Below are 19,230 nucleotides of genomic sequence, written 5' to 3'. Positions count from 1 at the left end.
ACTACTAAATTTATCTGTTGCTATTTCATCGGTATCATTTTCTTGCCCTTGTTGATAGATCCTCTTCCCTATAATATGCAGAGATCAACAGAAGTATAGCTGAAATTTAAAGTTTGTCATGGAACAATAAAGAAGGCCAAATCTTTTGCAGCAGGGTATAAGAGTATTGTTCGTTAAACAAGTAGTAATAGAAAAGAAGCAAAGATTGTTAAACGTTTATATGCAGTGGGTTTGAAACCAGATTGTGAAACTTTCTATCTAGTGGGTTTGAAACCACAAAAATTGTATAGGCATACAATTACAAACCGGGATAAATAGCATCAGACATAACTTTTCTCCAAAACTATCTGCTAGATTGCAGGACTCCTATCAAAATGAAATTGAAAAAAAAAATTCAAGCCTCAATATAAGACTCACAATGTGCAACTCTTCCTTGGACAAAAAGAGAAAAAATGAGAGGTAATGCCAGGAAACTAGGGTCACTGGATGCACTTCATTAGAAGTCCATTGCTTATATATTAGCATCAGCTCACCTCTTCTTGCTACCATTTTGCTTCTTTTTTAACCTAGTGTCCTTGACAGAAAGTGCACGTGAAGCACTCTTCCCTTCAAGCTTCTTTGCAAACTTCATAATGCTTGACATGCCCTTGCGTGCAACCGACTTGCGATCTGCACGGCGGTTAAGCAACTTCCGATCAAGTGGCCAATAAGCGTAAGGTTCTAACTTATCTTTCTTCTTGACATCCCCGCCAGCCTTCTTGCTGGTATACTCTTTGCCGGTGTAAGCCCAGCCAGAATCGGATGTTCTCCTACGCTTCTGTGCTACTGTTGAAGAACTCACAAGAGAACGGCTCCCCAAAAGGCTTCTTGTATCTGAGTCCAGATCAGAAGTGAGGCTCTTCTTCCTTTTATGCTTGTCATCATCCTCGCGCACAATTAGACGCCCTTCGGGGTCTATCTCTGGTTCATCATAAAATGCTTTCTTTGATGAGGATTGGAGAGCCAATCTCATCGTTTGTCTGTCAAGTAGGTCCAACGGATCACCATTCCTTTGGTCAATTGAATCATCAGATAAGCTTTTAGCTGGATGACATTTCCGTGTTGATCTATATAGAAGCAATCAAAAGAACTTTTAAAAAGCCTGATTACAATTGAATAACTTTATACCTGACTATTTGTAGAATGCATGATTCAACTATGATGGATTGGGACAAAGGAATAACCTAATGAGCAATACAGCGTATTTCGAGCATTTGAACATATACGGGTGTCTACCTTAAGGAAAAAGATTTTGATCCAGGATGGGAGGATGCATCAGTGCGTTGACCAGAAAATAATTTGGCAACCCCAAATTCAGCATCACTGTCATTATCATCGTCTCCAAAATCAGAAAAGATACGAGTATCATTCCATCTACTCTGCCTGCAAGTTAAGGCTTGAATCAGCAATTACATAAAACAGATAATGGGGCCAGAAGGAAAATGACCACTCAGGAGCATTCAAAATGCAGCATTAAAGAAATGCACTTATTGAAACAATGTAAAGGCAACTACATATTGATAAAATCAAACATTTACAACTAATCATTGCCACTTGATTTTTCTATTGTCAATCAAAAACAAAACCACCATTACATTGCTTCACTTAATACAGCCCGAGATTCGGTAGCTTAGTCCCGATACATCAATTGCTAGTCACATATAGCAAACTATGGGTCAGAATGTCGTGGTTGGAGAGGGAAGGGAAGGAGAGGTGCTCGGTTGAGGGAGGAAGGTGATGAGTGGAGGGGTCTGGCGCTGGGATTGGTGAAATGGGAAGGAGAGTGTGGTTGTGGTGGGGAGATGGTTACGTTAGTAGGGGTTGGTGATGGTGGGAATGAAGGGACTGCAGCTGCTGCGGGTTGAAGGGAAGGAGAGTGCTAGAGGTTGAAGAAGGGGAGTGGGTTTAAGCTAAAGAGAGTGAGGATATCAGCTGAAGATAACCTCGGTCTAGGCGCCGTCAACTGCTAGAGATGTTGAGAGAGAGAGTAGTAAGTTTGGGCAAATATTCTTTTTTCCATTTTACTTGGGGCTCACCACATCTTATATAGTGGCTACCCATAATAAATCATGTAATTTGCCCTCCAAATAAAGCTGAAAATAGACTAGACCCAACCCAAACGTCTATGACTCAACCCAACTAAGTGTAGAAAATAGCTATGCAGGAATTAAAATAAAAGGACCTGATCTAACCAACTAGGCCCCTCTAGATTGGGTCATAACACAGAATATTCCTAGCCTTTTTTTAAAGCAATGAAAAAGAAAATGCACATAGCCATCCTCTCTTCTGATGAGAAATAGCAAGCAGAATAGTAACCTTCAAAAGATAACCTGAAATTGCATCATTTGGTGGTGAAAGTGTGAAACAGGAAGGACTGGATAAGGCATCATGAATAACAGGATTCATGACAATGAAAATGACCGTTAGATTGTCACGGGGCAAAAAATATGACGAAGCACCAAACTGAGATTCATGGGCATATGCATATCTTTTGCAGAATTCAGTGTCAAGCTTCTAGGAGACTACTTATCAAGCATACTCAGAATGTGCAATCAAGAATAGTCATCAAAATTAAATATGAGCACGTTACATGATTCTCATCTATGAGAAGACCAATGGCAAGATTGAAAAGCTAATGGGCCAGCCTGTCCAACAAAGACAGCCTGACATCTCGGGTTAAATGACCCAAGGAATATCAAGAATGCGACATTGAAAAATTGCATTCATGGAAGTGTTTTAAAAAATGGTCAATCTGACCCTGTCTATGTATTGAACAATAAAGAATTAGCTATCATGCAAAACTCCATGTCAAGGTGGATCTTTGGAAGAGTTGCAAAAAGATAAAAATGAAAATACATGTACATAGGCAACACGTCAAATATTATCTGCAATTAAAGAGATTATTTTGGTACCTTGAGATACTAGTTCGTGAGGTAAGTGACTCTTCATTATCCGAAAATTTGGCTTTCCGTTCCTTGCGTTCTTTAATCTGCTATTCATGTTAAAAATTAAGACAACAAAATGAAGAATAGGATATTATGGAAGTATCATGTAATGCAACACTGTTTACCTTGCGTATATTGGTCAGCAGCTTTATATGCTCTTCAGGCATCACGGCTTTCACAGCATCTAAGCCACATTTCCTCACAAGCATCTCGAGGAGTAACTTAATCTAATCAATAAAACAAAGCAAGAATAAATGAAATGGTAATTTGAAAATAGTTTCCTTATATCTTTCTTTGTGTTCACAAAACAGATTCCGGATAAAAAGGAAGACTTTAACACATGGAAAATAGAAAATTAAATATTATATCTCCGGTATATATAGATTATTCCATCTGAAGTATATTTAATTGGTAATGACCAATCTTTTCGAGGGCTGAGAACAGTATAATGATGAGTTACAATATAGATATTGCTGATTTTTGTTCCCATATGGAAAGTATAAAAATCTGTTAGGACTCATATTAACAGTAAAATTTAGATTTACATGCATCGAGCAACAATCCAGAAAAGTCAAAAGATTTACAAAAGAGCTGTTCAAACTAAACATAGAATGATCATCATATAACACCTACAGCAAAATGACTGACACAAACAATCTCAACAGATACATAAACAAGTAACATCATATGCATACTTTGTGCATGAATGTAAAAAACACACATTATGCAGACATATTTTACTATCAGCAACAGTATAAACTCAACTGCTGTGCTTATAGATTTCGCTGCTAGTCCACTGGTCTAATATCCCTTTAATCAAAAAGTGACAATCTTCTCAAGGGTTGATGTCAGGTTAATAGTTTGTGAAAACATGTAAATTATTTAGGAGCTTTGTCATCTATTAGTTGTTGTTTAGTTAATCCTGTGATGATGGTGTCTAGAGAAAGAGAAAGATGCCTTGGCCTTAAAATGATTTTTTGTGTCATCTTGCCACTTCAACAAGCCCTCAACAATTCCCTTCAGGTGCTCCTGCAACCCATCAGCTTTGGATTTTGCCACTAGAACTTTTATGAAACCTAGATTAGCCTGCAGTAAGAATCATGACAAGCTCAGTGAGAGAATAACTGGAAGAAGATCGGATGCAGTAAAAGTACATTAGATATGTTGGAATTCAGGTTCTAAAAGATTCTTAGGATGTAGAGAATGTAAATTACTTTGACTATCTCACGATTCTTCCTTTGTAGGAGGAGAAAGGCCGATGGGAGCAACTTGTAAGCTACACCAATGAGATCAGAAAACTCATAGGTCAAGCGAGCTAACCCTTTTATAGCAGCACTAATCATGTGCGGAGTTTGACCAACCAAAACTCCAGTAGCAACCTGAGTCGAAAAGGAAGATCAGAAAAGCAGGACATCAATATAATATATAATAGAAGTATTACACTGAGAATGTGATTCCTATGTACTTAAGTTTTCTCTTCAGCCAAACAGAACAATATATACCAAGAACTAGAAGAGTAAGAAAGAATGATCATCAGGATACCATGTTAAATAGCTGCTGCAAGTTCTCTTTCCTCTCGCCATATTTTCCTTCTTCACATGCATGGCCAATTTCAACAAGCAAGTCATAAGCTCTATTTCTTGTTTTCTTGTTAGCCTACAAAAAGGCTCCACAAATGAAGGAAATTCACACAATCTAATTAAAGAAAAAAATAGTGAAAAATGCATTGCTCTTACATAGCAACAAGATTAGACGATGCAAGCCATGAAAATAACATTAGAATACTAGAGTAGAAAACTAAGAGATATACAGATGCCTAACAAAGAGCACAATCTCAGATGCGGGGAGATAGGATAAATTATGATTAATGTTTCCCTCTACAAGGGCTCATAGGAAAGAGTACAAAGAAAAAGACATCTACTACCACCGTACTTCTACCTTTTTGAAACTCCTGAGAAGGTATGTCATTCAAAAGTATGAAAAGAGAAAATGCAGCAATCCTCACAAGAATGCCCAAAGAAAAATAACTTTACTTTTAAGCTGCAGCCTTTAGATTGATGATGGTACTGCTCATGATAAAGATACATGGCGAGAGGTTTCAAATAGCTCTATACACCATAGGTAGATAAATATAGGATTAAACATAAACCTTTTGCTTTTATTCATCTTAATCCACAACCAAAAAATCTTATTGCCCTTAGATATGTTGGGAATTATTAAACCACGTTCTCCATCCATCTTCTCCTTTAGTGGTCACTATGGCAACTTCTCCCAATATAAACTCTAAAGCAATCTCCTCTAATTCCTTCAAAATCCATTCTAACAAAAAAAAAAGCGAGGAGAAAGTAAGGACACTTTTGTCAATCTAATTAGTTAGACAATTTTTAACGAAGAGGATAGAGTGACAGAAAATTAAAGAGTTGTTTGTGTCTATTTTTTGTTCAGTGGATGAAAAGTGATACGGAGTAATAGTTGAGGGGGTCAAAATGTAATTAACTCTATATTTTCAAGATAACAGGGGAAGTAGTACATACTAAATATGATATGAAAAAAGGCCTATTTGCTTACGCAAAAACAAATTATAAAACCTTCAAAAGATTAAAAGATTACCTCCTTCAAAGCAAGAAGAATTTCAGTGAGAAAGGAGCTAATAATCTCCCTCTTTCTTTGTTCAAATGAATCCTGTAAATAAAGTTATAATTTACAAATTAGCTTATCTTTAGTTTACGACGTGTCTAATCTCAATATCAAATTTAGATAGTCATAAATCTTGTCACCAACCTTTGAAATGTAAACAATTATGTAATATAAACATTCTAGTCGATGCCGTTTTGCTGGAAACAAACATGATGGGAGTGATGAAACCAACAATTCAAGCATTGCATCCAAGTTCCTTTCGAGGAATTGATCAGAATTCTGGCAGTCAGAGAGTTTTGTCAGCATTATGCCATCCACAGGTTATATTCAACTAACATAAGTCAATACCTTCATTACAATTGAAAGAATTTTATATGCCTTTTTTTGGATCAAACCTTCGTCATCCTGCAACAAATTAAATTATATCAGGTCACCAGAAGCATAATATAGCACTAAACAACTTAATTTGCATTGAACTGTAAATGCACCTGGATTGCAGGCTTAATAGCACTGAACAATAAATCAATCTCTTTTGCGCCGAGACCTGGAAGAAGGGAAACTGCGAAGTCCAATAAGAGGGCCCTGCAATCAGATTAATATTAGGTTTCAGAGTTCAGATACAGACATACAAAGAATTCATGAAATGTTTTTCCAATTCAGAATTCTAAAGTTCGCAGTCAGGTTCCTGCAACTGCAACTTCCGAGGGGAAGATTCTAGAGATGGATTCCCCAACCTCTAATCAGTAACAGCAAAGTGAACAATGGCAAGCATTTCAACATGCAGAGTGCGCCCTTGCTCAGACTTCTAAAGTAACAATTAAAGATGGAAGAACAGCTAAAGAGATTGCACTTTAGTCGCACCTTTTTATTATTCTTGTGTTGGATTGAATGTCTATCTGCATTGCACTGGAACTGTCATGTTGCTTGGCATTAATTGCTTTATGAGTCGCATCCAATAGCTCTTTCATGGCATCAACAAAGAATTTCTTAACTAACTTCTTGTCTGATACGGAAGCAAACTCACGGATGGTAGACTAAATGAAGGAAAATAGAAGAAACATGTCATTCCATATTTCATAGCATAACTGACGAGAGTTTAAAATACTTAAAAACAATAAAACTATAGATAACATAGTATTTTCTCTTCTTCGAAAGCTTTTAATAGATTTATACTTATTTTCAGCAAAGGAATATATATATATATATATATATATATAATTATGCTTAAAAGTTAAAATAACAGACTGTATTATTTGCTATTATTTATGCAAATAGATAGTCCCATCGTATCATGAAAAGAAGACATATTTCAAGCCTACAGATCTTCAAAAGGCTGAGAGTTAGAACTGATCAGTTGGTTTCAATCCCCTTAAGTTTTCACCAATTATGAGCAAGGCATCCCTCTGGATTACTTGAATGAGTTTGAACAATCACATCCAAACATTATGGTTTCGCAGGGTTAATTCCCTCTCATGTCAGGATGTTATCGAGCAAAAAGTCAGTGTTGATCCCTGATTTTTCACCAATTATGAGCATGTTATAAAGCATTCCTCTAGATTACTTGAATAAGTTTGGACTCTCACATCCAAACATTATGGGCTGATGGGTTCACAGAGTTCATTCCCTCTCATATCGAGCAAAAAGTCGGTGCTGATCCCTTGAGTTTTCACCAATTATAAGGATGTGTAGAGACAATCCTCTGGAGCACTTGAATAAGTTTAGACTCACAAATCCAAAAAGATAGGATCCGAGTTCATTCTCTTGCAAAGTATTGGGATGCTAAAGGCCCCTTTTTGAGTGTACAAGTCCAATGTTCCAAAAAGTTGGTTCTGGCGGTCACCATGGATAATTCACGACTTGATCGCTACACTGCAGCCATAGCGGCCTAAAAATATTTTAAGGACTGAGGCGGCCGCCTTAGCGATAGCAGCTCACCATTGTGAGCTAGATAGTGGTATCTTTTTAGCACAACCAACAATAACTAACTTATTTTCTCCATCTCAATTTCTACTTTCTAAAATCTATATAAAATGATTCGATTGTGTTTGCTAATTAAAAATGTGATCCACATTTGAAAGATTTTCCATCTCAAATTCTTATTGAGATGGTAAACTTCTTTGAAATTTGTAATTGCGATATAATCTTACGTCAATAGTGATAACAAGTTGGGAAATTGTAGCGCACAGAACTGTAGATTACTGCAGGAATTTCGTGCAGCCAGCACTCCTTTTTTATTGTTTTCATTTTCCTTTTGGCTTGAGATCAAAAGGAGACAACTAGTTGTACTCTAGTACATTCACAGTTTTATTTTCAAAAGTATAGAAACACCAAAAATGCCATTTGTAAATGTTTCCAAGTTTTTACATAATCTATTGATTATATCTATCATGTGTTGAGTAATGATAATTTGCCAATATTTGATATTTTTTATTTGATTACATATAAGATAGATAGTTTAGGATTTATATATAAAAATTTCTAATATTTTCATTTGAGACCAGCCTTGATTTATATCACCCGCCATGGTGCCAACCATCCATCACAAGCTACCGAACCTCCTGCACACTAGAAACCCATTTTGCTCAATTTGAGTAAAAGGAGAAGCAATAATATTTAATTTTTCTTCTCACAATATCCATACCCATAGTCGCAGGAAAATATTCCAGCAGGATCATTCTTTGGGAACAAAAAGGTAAACCTAGTCTCTGAGAAGAAAGGAGGGCTTTTTCACGTACTCTATGCAGCCCGTCTGAACACATACAACCCTCCAATGGCATCTCCACCACAGAAAGCAAGAGACTGTAGCTGCATTGAAGCAGCAGGTACATTTCTTCAATGACAAAGAGCTGCAGATAGACTTCTACCTAAGTTCCATAGATCTTAAGAAGACGAGGAAATTCTAAAAGCATCCATTCAAGTGGTTTGTACATGTTGGGGAAGGTCCCTCCTTCCCTCCAATATATATAACATACACACCCATGTGTACACATCATGGTTTGAAGATTCGGCCAAAACGAGTGATTTGACTCCGAAACAAGTCTATTTTGCAAACCCAATTAACTTAAACTCTTTTTTGGCAGCATAAAAGATGTGGAAAGCATTTCTTATCTTTTTCATTAATTTTCAATTCTCAACTCCTCCTTTAAGTTCTTTCCAATTCCTATCATTTATTTCCTTTTACATTAACTAAAGCTTTAGAGCCATTAGATGCTCTTAACTCTCATAAAAGAGATTGAGAGCTTCCTCAACCAAAGGTCTCCTTCCCTCTCTCTTTCCCTCTCTCCAAACTGTAGCCATCCTCCGTTTGTAGTGACTATTGGTTTGTTTCCTCATAAAATGCATAGTGACTATTGGTTTGTTTCTTCATAAAATGCGAGTAGTAGATCTTTTCTGACATATCTTAATTTTTCTAATTCTAAAATTTTATGATATTTTTCTTAAATTTCTGTTTGTTTTTAGAATTTTCTAGAGTTTTTATTATTTAAAAAAGACCGGAAAAAAAAACTAAAACTCTGATTTGAACCTCCAAAATTGAAACTTCAAACCATGGTACACACGCATATGAGTGTGCGTGTATATCTAATCAAAGATTCACTTGATTAGGTTATTTTCTTGATTTAGGTCCTTAAATCCTGAACCCCTAATAAATTAGAAGGCTGGGATATAGATCCTTTGAAATAAAAAATATTATAGAAAACATATATATTGTAAAGATAACTAAATGGTACAAAGCATAGCAAAATTGCAAACATATACAAGAACCTTAAAGTTACAAAACCACAAAATAGAAAAAAGAAACCCCATACCTGCAAGCAGCCACCAGTGTCTTTTGAAGCTTCCAACAATATAGAGTATAGAACTTTCAAAAACTTTGGAGAGAAAGCACACATAGCTTTCAAATTTTCTTCTGCTACTTCTTTGGTATACCGGTCCTTCGCTCTTCTTTCAGAATTGCTTAGTTCATCCTCAATCTCAATTTTCTCTTTAGATTCAGAAATTATATTCTTGTTCTGCTGAATTAGAATCTAGCACCAAAAGAGAAGGGAAAAATGTAAACCACTAACATTATATGAATTAAGGGAAAAAACTTGGACATTGACTATCAGTGACAAAAAGAAGCACCTGAAGACTGGAGCAGACTACCCCATGCAAGTTGGGCTCTTTACGGAGAACATCACATAATACATTCTGAAGATCTTCAAAGGTACTTGCTGTGTCACAAGGATACTTGCAGAAGGAAGGCAACAAAGACCATAGTGAATATGCGAAGCCTTCGACTCTCTTAGCTGAGTAAGGCTTATCTTCCCTTACAAGCTGTTCAAATGGACATCCATTATCAAGTGCGTAAAAGAAAAGAGCTCAAGTTCTCAACGAAATTATCAATACCTTAGTGATATCTTCTTGTAAGCTGCTAATCATTTTCAAAATATCTGTCAAGAAAAAACTTAAACTAGCACCAACCATGTGTTGCTTTAATATAGGAAGAAGCCATGCATTGGCTTCACAGATACTTTGAACATGTAAAACATTTAAAAATTCCTTAGGCCCCATTGCTGCAATTGCTGACCCAAGACATTCAATAAGCTGCAAAACAAAGAAAGAGTAAATCCCATAGTATGGAAAGAAGGTACATCAAGTCTTACTGGCCAAGTCATACAACAGAATCAACCCGTAATGAAAAATAACACCAGGTTCATACAAGGTTGTAGTTGAACATGAAATTTCAACCTATATAACCTAGTAGCACTCCAGTGGAAAAAATATAGACAGTACAACTATATGATTAGCATAGCACATTAAATTTTGACAATTACAGGAAATGACTTAATGCACAAAGATAACATCTCCTTTTTCAGAAGAAAATAATAGAAAGCAACATGTGTTGCAAGAAGTTCCTAAGCGGCAAAAATACAAAACAAAAAAGAAATCCTGCACTATATTTTGAAACCCAGTCACCCCCGAATAGTTGGGATTTGTTGATGCTGTTACATTTAAAGACCCTTTATATGGAAGACAAAAGAGAAGAGAGAAAAAAAACGAGGCAATGAAGGCATTAGTTCATAATAGGACAAGGACAGAGGAGGAGAAATAATTGAAAAGATGAAGTACAAGCGACTTTTACTTACATAAACATCAAGACTATTACATATCATAATGTAATATTAAAAGATTATTGTTAATTGTTACTTTGACTTTGCAAAAAAAAAAAAACAGAAAGTTCCTACAATCGTATTAACCATATAAATACAGAAAGAGAAGTATCACTATAGAATTTACAACAAGAACAAAATGTAACCAATATTAACACTTACATAATGTGGGATCACTACAGAATTTACAACAAGAACAAAATGTAACCAATATTAACACTTACATAATGTGGGAACCTCACTTTAATGACTGGAACTTATAACATGAAAAGACTCGTAAAATAAATAGCTTACCTGCTTTCTGTAAGGTAAATCTTCATTGTGTAAATCTGCAAGACTCTTAAGTGCTTCTGCCATTAGATAGCATGAAGACTCCCCTGTAGATTTCCCAATTATATTATACATAAGATTTCAAGGCTTAAGAAAGTTGAATCTAGTAATACTTCAGTATATACATATTTTTATTATTTTAATAATTTTATGATTTTATCTACAGCAATCAAGTAAATGACATGATACTATGTTCATCATTACAAGAAGTGATGAGCACAATCACCATCACGAAGGGATCCTCTCGGCTTCAATACAAAGATGGGGGAGATGAAAAGATTTTTCTAATTAATATCTACATATTCATGAGAAAATCCTCGAAAATTACTATGGGTGCAAACAGGCCGAGCCACGTTGAGTTCGGGCCAAGTTCAAGCCTTAATCAAGCCAATTTTCAAAATGTGCCCAAAAGCCTTAAACAAGCCCAACTTTTAAGTGAGCCTAAGTCTTTAATGAGCTCAAAAATCTTAAATGAGCCATTAGATCAAAGATATAATGGCTATGGATATACATATATGTAATATATATTTATATTAATAAATAATATTTCTTTCGAGTCGAGTCTAAGCAAGCTAGCTCCGGCTCTGGCTTGGCTCATTTAATAAATGAGCCATGTTTTTGGTTTAGTTTTCGCTCAATTCAAAACAAGCCGAGCTCGGCTCATTCATTTTGACAGCCCTAATATTTAACAGCAATATTCTAAAAGGCAATAAGCATGCATGGCGAAACATACAGATTGACCATAAGCTAGATAGCTGCATATGCAGAAGAATATGCAATCTGGGATACATCCATATATTGTCACATAAAAGATATTCATACTTACATCAAGTATGCAAGAATCCTAAAGGATCATATTCCCCTTTAAAATCAGATGTGAATGTTTCCTCTTATCAAGCTCAAGTAATCAAGTAGTTATTGTTAAACCCTTCGGTTGTGTTTGGAAGTGGTAGGGACAATATATCCCAACCTATTACTTTGTCCAGTCGAATATGGGTGATAAATGTAATTACAAGGATGTAAGCATGACATGTCAAGTGTCTAGCGATAGCCCTCTAAATAAACCCCTTGTCTAAGACACCATTATGCGGTCCAATTGTACAAGAAACAAGAAACTACCATTTAAAATCTACTTTCAGAAACTTTTGTACTTCAGAATCATTTATTGAAGCTGATGACATTCCAAGTTGACACCTACGCGCTAATATGCTATCAATCCAAACAGATGAAATCTAAAGTTCTATTTTCAAATATTTGTTACTGGGCAACCCTTTTCTCTGTGAAATTTTGTTTCATTGGAACCTAGCAATCCAAGACTTAATTTTTCGTCCATTCTCCAATTTACTAAGTATAGACTGTTACCAATAGTTCTACATAAAAAAAACGCATCTCTGTTCAGCCTTTTGATAGCTATTTACAGCTTGTCTGCTTATCTTAGTAGAATGTAGTATTTCAGTAGTAATGTACTAGCTCTCTCCATGTAATGGAGTTTATACAAGCATTAAACACAAGCCTAAAACTGTTTCTTATTATCAAAGACAACAGTCATAAGAATAAAGGTTCAAGTAAGTTTACTGGCAAAATTCACAAAAAAACTAGTATATCCAATCAAAAAGTGAAGAAACATAAACAAGAATTCACCTAGAATATCAAAAGCGGATGATAGAATGTGAAACGATAAGTCCCAAACAGCATTATAGCGAACGCCCAGAAACCCTTCAAGTACCGCACAAATCTTTTCGATGACTGTAGGCCCAGACTTTACCCCTTTTTGTCTTGCCTTGATCTGATTGACACCCTGTTCAGCCAACCTTTTATCAATGCAAGAATGCATTAAACCCTTCAAAGCTTCCATAGCAGCAGATGCTGCTTCCTCGTGCTCACTTGCTAACATGTCTAACAAATGACGAAAGAAGAAATGTATCATGTACCAGGGAAATAAAACACTTTAGGCACAATAATCGCAAGCTATTAAGCTATAAACTAACCTCCAAGGGCATTGAATATGAGTGGAAGCTTCACAACGCATATCTGCTTGTTTAGATTGCAAATCTTTTTCATACCGACATGTAATAAACGTGCAGCTGATGCCATTTCATCTGCTGATTTCTCCTCAGAAGAGAAAGACAGTGCTAATGAGCACAAGAGATCCAACAATAGTTCAGGATTAACCTCCGAAGAAGATTTGTTACAAAGAGATTGCAAAACCTCCAATATAATCTTTGTCACTACAGGTTGACGCAAATCCAATAGAGATTTGAAGTACTTCAAGATGACATTAGTAGATTTTACCGCCATAAGAGGAAGACAATCCTTCAGAGCATTTAATATATATATAACTTCAATAGCTCCTTTCGTTCCTTCTTCCTTTTTACCTGCATTTGCAGAAGTGGATCCACCAGCAAGCAAAAGAAACCGCTCAAAAATTGTTGTGATTCTTTCGCTTGCCAGCACCAAAACTGCCAACTTTTGGAAACTCTGAAGTATATCATGCAGACATGAGTGGGACTGCTTTCTCACCTGCAATGCAACCCATCAAGCACTTAGGTACGTGTCTCATATATATGAAAATTATGCTCTATATCTTGAATGAATTATTTGTATCATCAGAGAAACTTCTTCTTTTTTCTCTACAAGAAACAATATGATACAGAGAAAATATTTCAACTATTTTTTTTGCTAATAGTGGGTGCTCGTTTTCTTTTGCCAATATAGTCTGCTAACATGACAGAAAATTTCTATTCAGCTTGAAAAATTCGTAAAGCAATAAATTCCCTCTAAAAACAAAGAAAACTATACCGATTTGTTATGTCTACAACAAAAAAGAAAAAATTATTGTTTTTACAAGCATACAGAGATCCAACTCAGCCTCTTCAAGACAAATTATAGAAACATTACATTCATTAACACATGATCCCAGAATAAGTCAAATGTCAATAATTAAATATATATTTCGAATCAAGAATTTGAACGCGAAGGAAAGAATTGATCAAATATCGCATCTTTTGGGAAGATATTAGATATACACAGCATATGTGATAAACTAAACACAAAAGGACGGCCGACATCATCCAAAGAAGAAACTTTTTACATTACCTTTGGCCGGTGATCTGTGGCAAAGCTTAGAACAACTCCATAAAAAGGGGACAAACTCTCCCAATTCGACTTATCCCCAACCACGATGAGATGAGCAAGGCACTTCAACCCTGCCTTCACGCCGCCATCCGGAAGAGACTGCAATCCTAGAATGTGAACGACTGACTGAGCAACCGAAGCTCCCTTGCTTCTCAAGACTGCAACAGGGACTCTAGGGAGGGAAGTGGAGAGGAAGGATAGGAGGGAAGCTGTGACGGGATCCGAGGCGGCGGCGGCGGGGTCACGAGAGAGGCGATCGAGGGAGGCGGTGGTGGCGCTGAAGTAGGCGACCGGAGTTAGGGGCATCCCCTGGTCCTTGAGCGCTTGGGCCATGGCGCCGATGGCGGCGCACATGTGCTGGTGGTCCTCCCTGGAGGAGTTCTGGAGCCGGGAAAGGATTCCCGCCGAGAAGTCGGCGCTGAGGTCTCCGGATTCGACTTCCATGTCTAGTTCATCCATGGCGGAAGAGAGAGGGTTAAGACGAGGCCCAAAACCCTATTTATTTGAGGAACTAGGCGTGAAAACGGGTCGGAGTTTATCCGAGACCCGGACGGCTATCTGCTCCGATCCGGATCAGATTTGGGTGAAAAATTCCAACCAGATCCGGATACGGATTCGGATATGGTTAGATATAATTTTTCATATGGATATAGATATTGGGTATCCGTTTATCCATATAATATTTAAATAATTTATAATTTTTAGTTTAATTATTTAAATAGTGAATACTAATATTATTACTAATCATGTGTTATATATTATTTGTAGAGATTGATTTGCAAAATTTATATGTATTTGACATATAAATTATTTTCTTAACTCTTGGTATTTTGTGTTAGTTGTGTTAAAAAAAATCATAATTTGTTTAAAATTCAATCTAGATATGATGGTCTATCCGAAAATTATCTTATAAAGAGTTAGATAAGGAAATAAATAAGTCGCTAACACGCTAACCGACTCAAATTCCTAATGGATTTTGATTTGGATCCGATGACACGTGGAGCACAAAAGGGGAAAATTTGTATTAATCAACTACCATGATTACAAAAGAAGCTAATGTGGCCAAAACACACAAACAGTTGGTCAAGGAAAATCCTTCCCAAGTGCATCTATATCTCATAGTTCAACCCAAATTCACTAAGCAATTCACAGACTTGTTAGCTTCCTAATAGATATGGTTAAACTTAATATAGTTATAAGAGGAATACAGGCATTAGTTAGGTGAAGAACAGTCCAAGGGGTGGGGGTGGATCCCTCTCAAGACGTTAACCGAACATCACTCTCCACAAAAAGGAGTGAGATTCATTTTCGTTTGATAAAGAAAAGAGCCTCCTTATGAGCATAAAGCATGTGGTTTGTCGTTCAATCACCAACTTCTTCACGACCGAGATCCTTGATGAAGGCATTAATAGAATAGAAGAAAAACTTGCCTATGGCAATAAATGATTATAGATCAATTGGACTATGTAACACTATTTACAAAATTAATGCAAAGATGTTTGCTGCTAGAATGAAACTCCCCCTCCCTTATCTCATTCTTGATGCTCAAAAAGTATTTGTTCCTAAAAAACAAATCATTGATAATTAGGTCATTGCTCATGAGATAGTTCACTTCCTTAACTCCTCTATGAGCATGAAGGTTTTTCTCCTTCTCAAATCGATCTTTCAAAGGGGCCTTTAATTAGGTCATTGCTCATGAGATAGTTCACTTCCTTAACTCCTCTATAGTTTCCTTGAGACGTACACAAAGCTTATCTATCAATGTATATCCTCTGCTATGTTGACTATTGAGGTAAATAGTAACATAAGCGAGTTTTTCAAGCCTACAAAGGGTCTGAGGCATGGATGCCCAATCTCCCCTTATTTATTTATTCTCGGCACAAATATACTCTCATTCTTCTTCAATGTCGTGTCTAGGGACAGTCTCCTCAAAGACATAAAGATTGCTCATACTGCTTGATGACCTATTGATATTTGGAAAAGCTTCACAAAAGGAAGTTTCCACCATCATTGATATCGTCGACCGATTTTGCTCTATCTCAAGCCAAGAGCTAAACTACAATAAATCTTCTATTCTTTTCAGCAACCAAATTGATCCAGCAAAGAGAGCACTTATTCTCAATGCACTTGAGTTGAAGTTTATACAAGCAGGAGATAACTATCTTGGCTACCCTTTACTCCTCCCAACATTGAAGAATCAAGCCTACTTTTTCAAGGTTAAAGCTTGGTTGGCAACTTGGAAGGGCCATCTTCTCTCCCAGGCAAGTAGATTAATGCTCATCAAGTCAGTTCTTAGTGCGATTCTTGTTTATTTCATAGCTCGTGTCAATCTTCCTAAATATCTGTTAAAAGAGTTGAATGATGTTATTCGGAGTTTTTCGTAGGGAGTCAAAAATTATGGGAACACCTCTTCTTGTGAAAATAGGATCTAATCTATAGATCTCTATCAATAGGGGACTAAGGGTTCGACATGTGAGTCTGATCAACATAGCTCTCATACTAAAACTAGCTTGGCGTCTCTTGGTAAACCCTATAGCAGATTGGTCCACTCTTCTTAAAACAAAGTATTTCCCTTCAAGTTCTTTCTGGCAGATATCCTCAAAGAAATATGCTCAGCAACATGGTCTTCTATTTTCAAAGTAAAGGATACTCTCTTTATGTATGCTCATTGGATAGTAGGGAATGGTGCTTCCATATCTATTCTTACTGATCCTTGTTCCCTACTGTTTTGGAGAATCTACATATCCGTAGCTCCATAAACCTTGTCCGTGATCTCATCTCTGATGGTTCATAGAACCGCCCTCTTATCTACAGCATCTTTTGTCACACAATTGATGCTTGTATTTTAAACACTTATATTAGCCCTCAGACAAACAAGCTCTTCTAGTCTTCAGCGAAGGATAAAATCTTCACTGCCAATACAGCCTACAATGCTCTCACTAATGAGGACTGGTTTAGTTCTCCCTCATGAAATAGATCCATGAAGATATGGTCCCTAACTAGCGCTCTAAGATCTTGCTTCCAAGAGTTAAAACTTTTCTTTTGCGATGCCTAGTTTATGCAATACCTATTAGAGCTATCTTGCACAGACGCCTCTCGGAGGTCGACAACTTATGCCCCATGTGTTCCTCAGCCAGCAAAACTATAGACCATATTTTGTTTAGTTGCTCGTTCTCAAGAGCAACTTGGCTTGCGTGCAAGCCGGGTATCAAAACTACTGCTCCTTACTCCTCACAACAAAAAATGGATTCTAACCCTTCACTTAGAGCTGTCCATGGATAATGTTATCTATTATTTTAATTTGCTTTGGTTCTCTAGAAGCAAGATGTGAGAATCTTCCACAACAAGATTTTCACCCCTAAAGAAGTTGTCCACCTGACGAGAAGATTGAGCTCTTTCGACCACATCTCTACCTCGAGCTACATTGAGCTGACTAATGAAGGAATGAGGCAAAAGGAACCTAATGCCTATCAGATCTGCGCAAGCTAGGTTGACGTGGCGTGGTGCAATGCACAACTTGGCAAGATTGGCAACTTTCTTTAGCTCAAGCTTGCCACCTCGCCTCCTTTTGCCAAATCTATTTTCCTTGGCAACTACTTGAGCCCTTTGAAGATAAATCGCAGACCATTCTCATCAGGCTAAGTGTTCTCAGCACTCTTCCTCCAAATGATGAAACTTGGCTATTCAATGACCGCCAAGCAGCAACTGGATTATTTCCTCTAAAGTTAGCCCGAGTTGGACAGCGCACCATATTATTCTTAACTGCAAATTCCTCCTCTCAAAAAATCTATGGATCAAAATAGGGTATACTAGCGGTGCAACAATTAGTATGCTCACAATGTAGCGCAACACGCTCTCCACACCAAGTCCTTTGGCCACTGGAATAGAGAGCAGCTGAAATCTATTTGTAATCCTCTTTAGTGAATGACAATAATCTAAGAACATTCTTTCAACAAAAAAAAAAGCATAAAGCCAAAGTAGAGTGGAGCCGGCCAAATTGACTGTCATCTATAGTCAATGAGCCCGTAGAGGAACAAAGAATAAACCCTGCTCCCCCGAGCTTATTGGGGCCTAAGGAATTCCCAGCGTAAGAAAAGCTGGAGTAGGGTATTGCCAGCAAATAAGTCGAGGTGTGGAAGCTTAAGCCCACAAATTTGATTAACATCTATACAAACCTATATAAGGAAGGAATCTATAAATTACATTTTTCACCCCAGTTTTTTGTAAATACATCGATCATTTGGAGAGAGATAGATTAAGGCAACGTTAACTTCGAAAAACTTTTTCTTATTTTAAAATATAATTATTTATTTCATATTCTAGAACACAAATACTATTCATTTTATGTCACACACTGACATAATTACTAATTTATCATTGAGATCTATCTTATTAACTTATTTTATATCAAATCAAAGGGTATTCATTGTAATTTCATAATAAATAAAAAATATATTTTTTTCCTCTTTTTCTTTAATTTATATCACATCAAAGATAATTATTACTAAAATATAAGTGAACACGAGAATAGTTATTCCTGAAATAAAAATTTTATTTTAAAAATAATAAAGAGAAATATTTATTATAGAATTAACCTTATTTTTGAATAAAAGAGTGAAAAATTATTCTAGAATTAATCTCATTCACGACGTATTCGTTCTCGTCCAAGAAGAAGAGACGAGAAAGATGGAACAAGAGATGCGATAGGTCACAGGGAAAAAAAAATAGATAAGAATAAACTATTAAAATAAAGCTGACTGAAATGATAGCCATCAAATTAGGATCAACTATATAACTTTTATATAATATAAATTAATAATTTGACAGCCCTAATCCCAGCATATTTTTGTTTCTTCTTTCTATAAAGAGTGTGAGAAGTTACAACATCCCAAATAAATTATATACTTCTAAGAAAAAGAAAACAAACAACAAATATTATATTCTCTCCACGAATTGTTTTAGTTTATCATATAAAGAGCTTGAGTTAATAATGC

At 36.3% G+C, this 19,230-nt stretch overlaps 1 protein-coding gene across 1 annotated transcript; it reads right to left on the bottom strand.

Moving 5' to 3' along the window:
- Window positions 1–230: 230 nt before the first annotated feature.
- On the bottom strand, window positions 231–14,701 carry LOC140799684 (uncharacterized). The gene is made up of 19 exons (XM_073154106.1): window positions 14,198–14,701; window positions 13,090–13,621; window positions 12,743–12,997; window positions 11,066–11,148; window positions 10,008–10,205; window positions 9,744–9,935; window positions 9,428–9,646; window positions 6,483–6,655; window positions 6,110–6,203; window positions 5,970–6,026; window positions 5,766–5,900; window positions 5,595–5,666; window positions 4,527–4,640; window positions 4,199–4,363; window positions 3,942–4,070; window positions 3,110–3,211; window positions 2,952–3,028; window positions 1,276–1,422; window positions 231–1,106 (listed from the first exon to the last, which is right to left on the bottom strand). Exons 1-19 carry the CDS (start codon window positions 14,693–14,695, stop codon window positions 530–532), a joined length of 3,819 nt encoding a protein of 1,272 aa, XP_073010207.1. The 5' UTR covers window positions 14,696–14,701; the 3' UTR covers window positions 231–529.
- Between the last annotated feature and the right edge of the window lie 4,529 nt (window positions 14,702–19,230).

This window comes from Typha latifolia, chromosome 13 (genome assembly GCF_019914945.1).
Source record: "Typha latifolia isolate L0001 chromosome 13, TyphaL0001v2, whole genome shotgun sequence".
Taxonomy (NCBI): Eukaryota; Viridiplantae; Streptophyta; class Magnoliopsida; order Poales; family Typhaceae; genus Typha; species Typha latifolia.
Note: the sequence above shows the minus strand (reverse complement) of the source record. Positions and strands in the feature narration are given on the sequence as shown.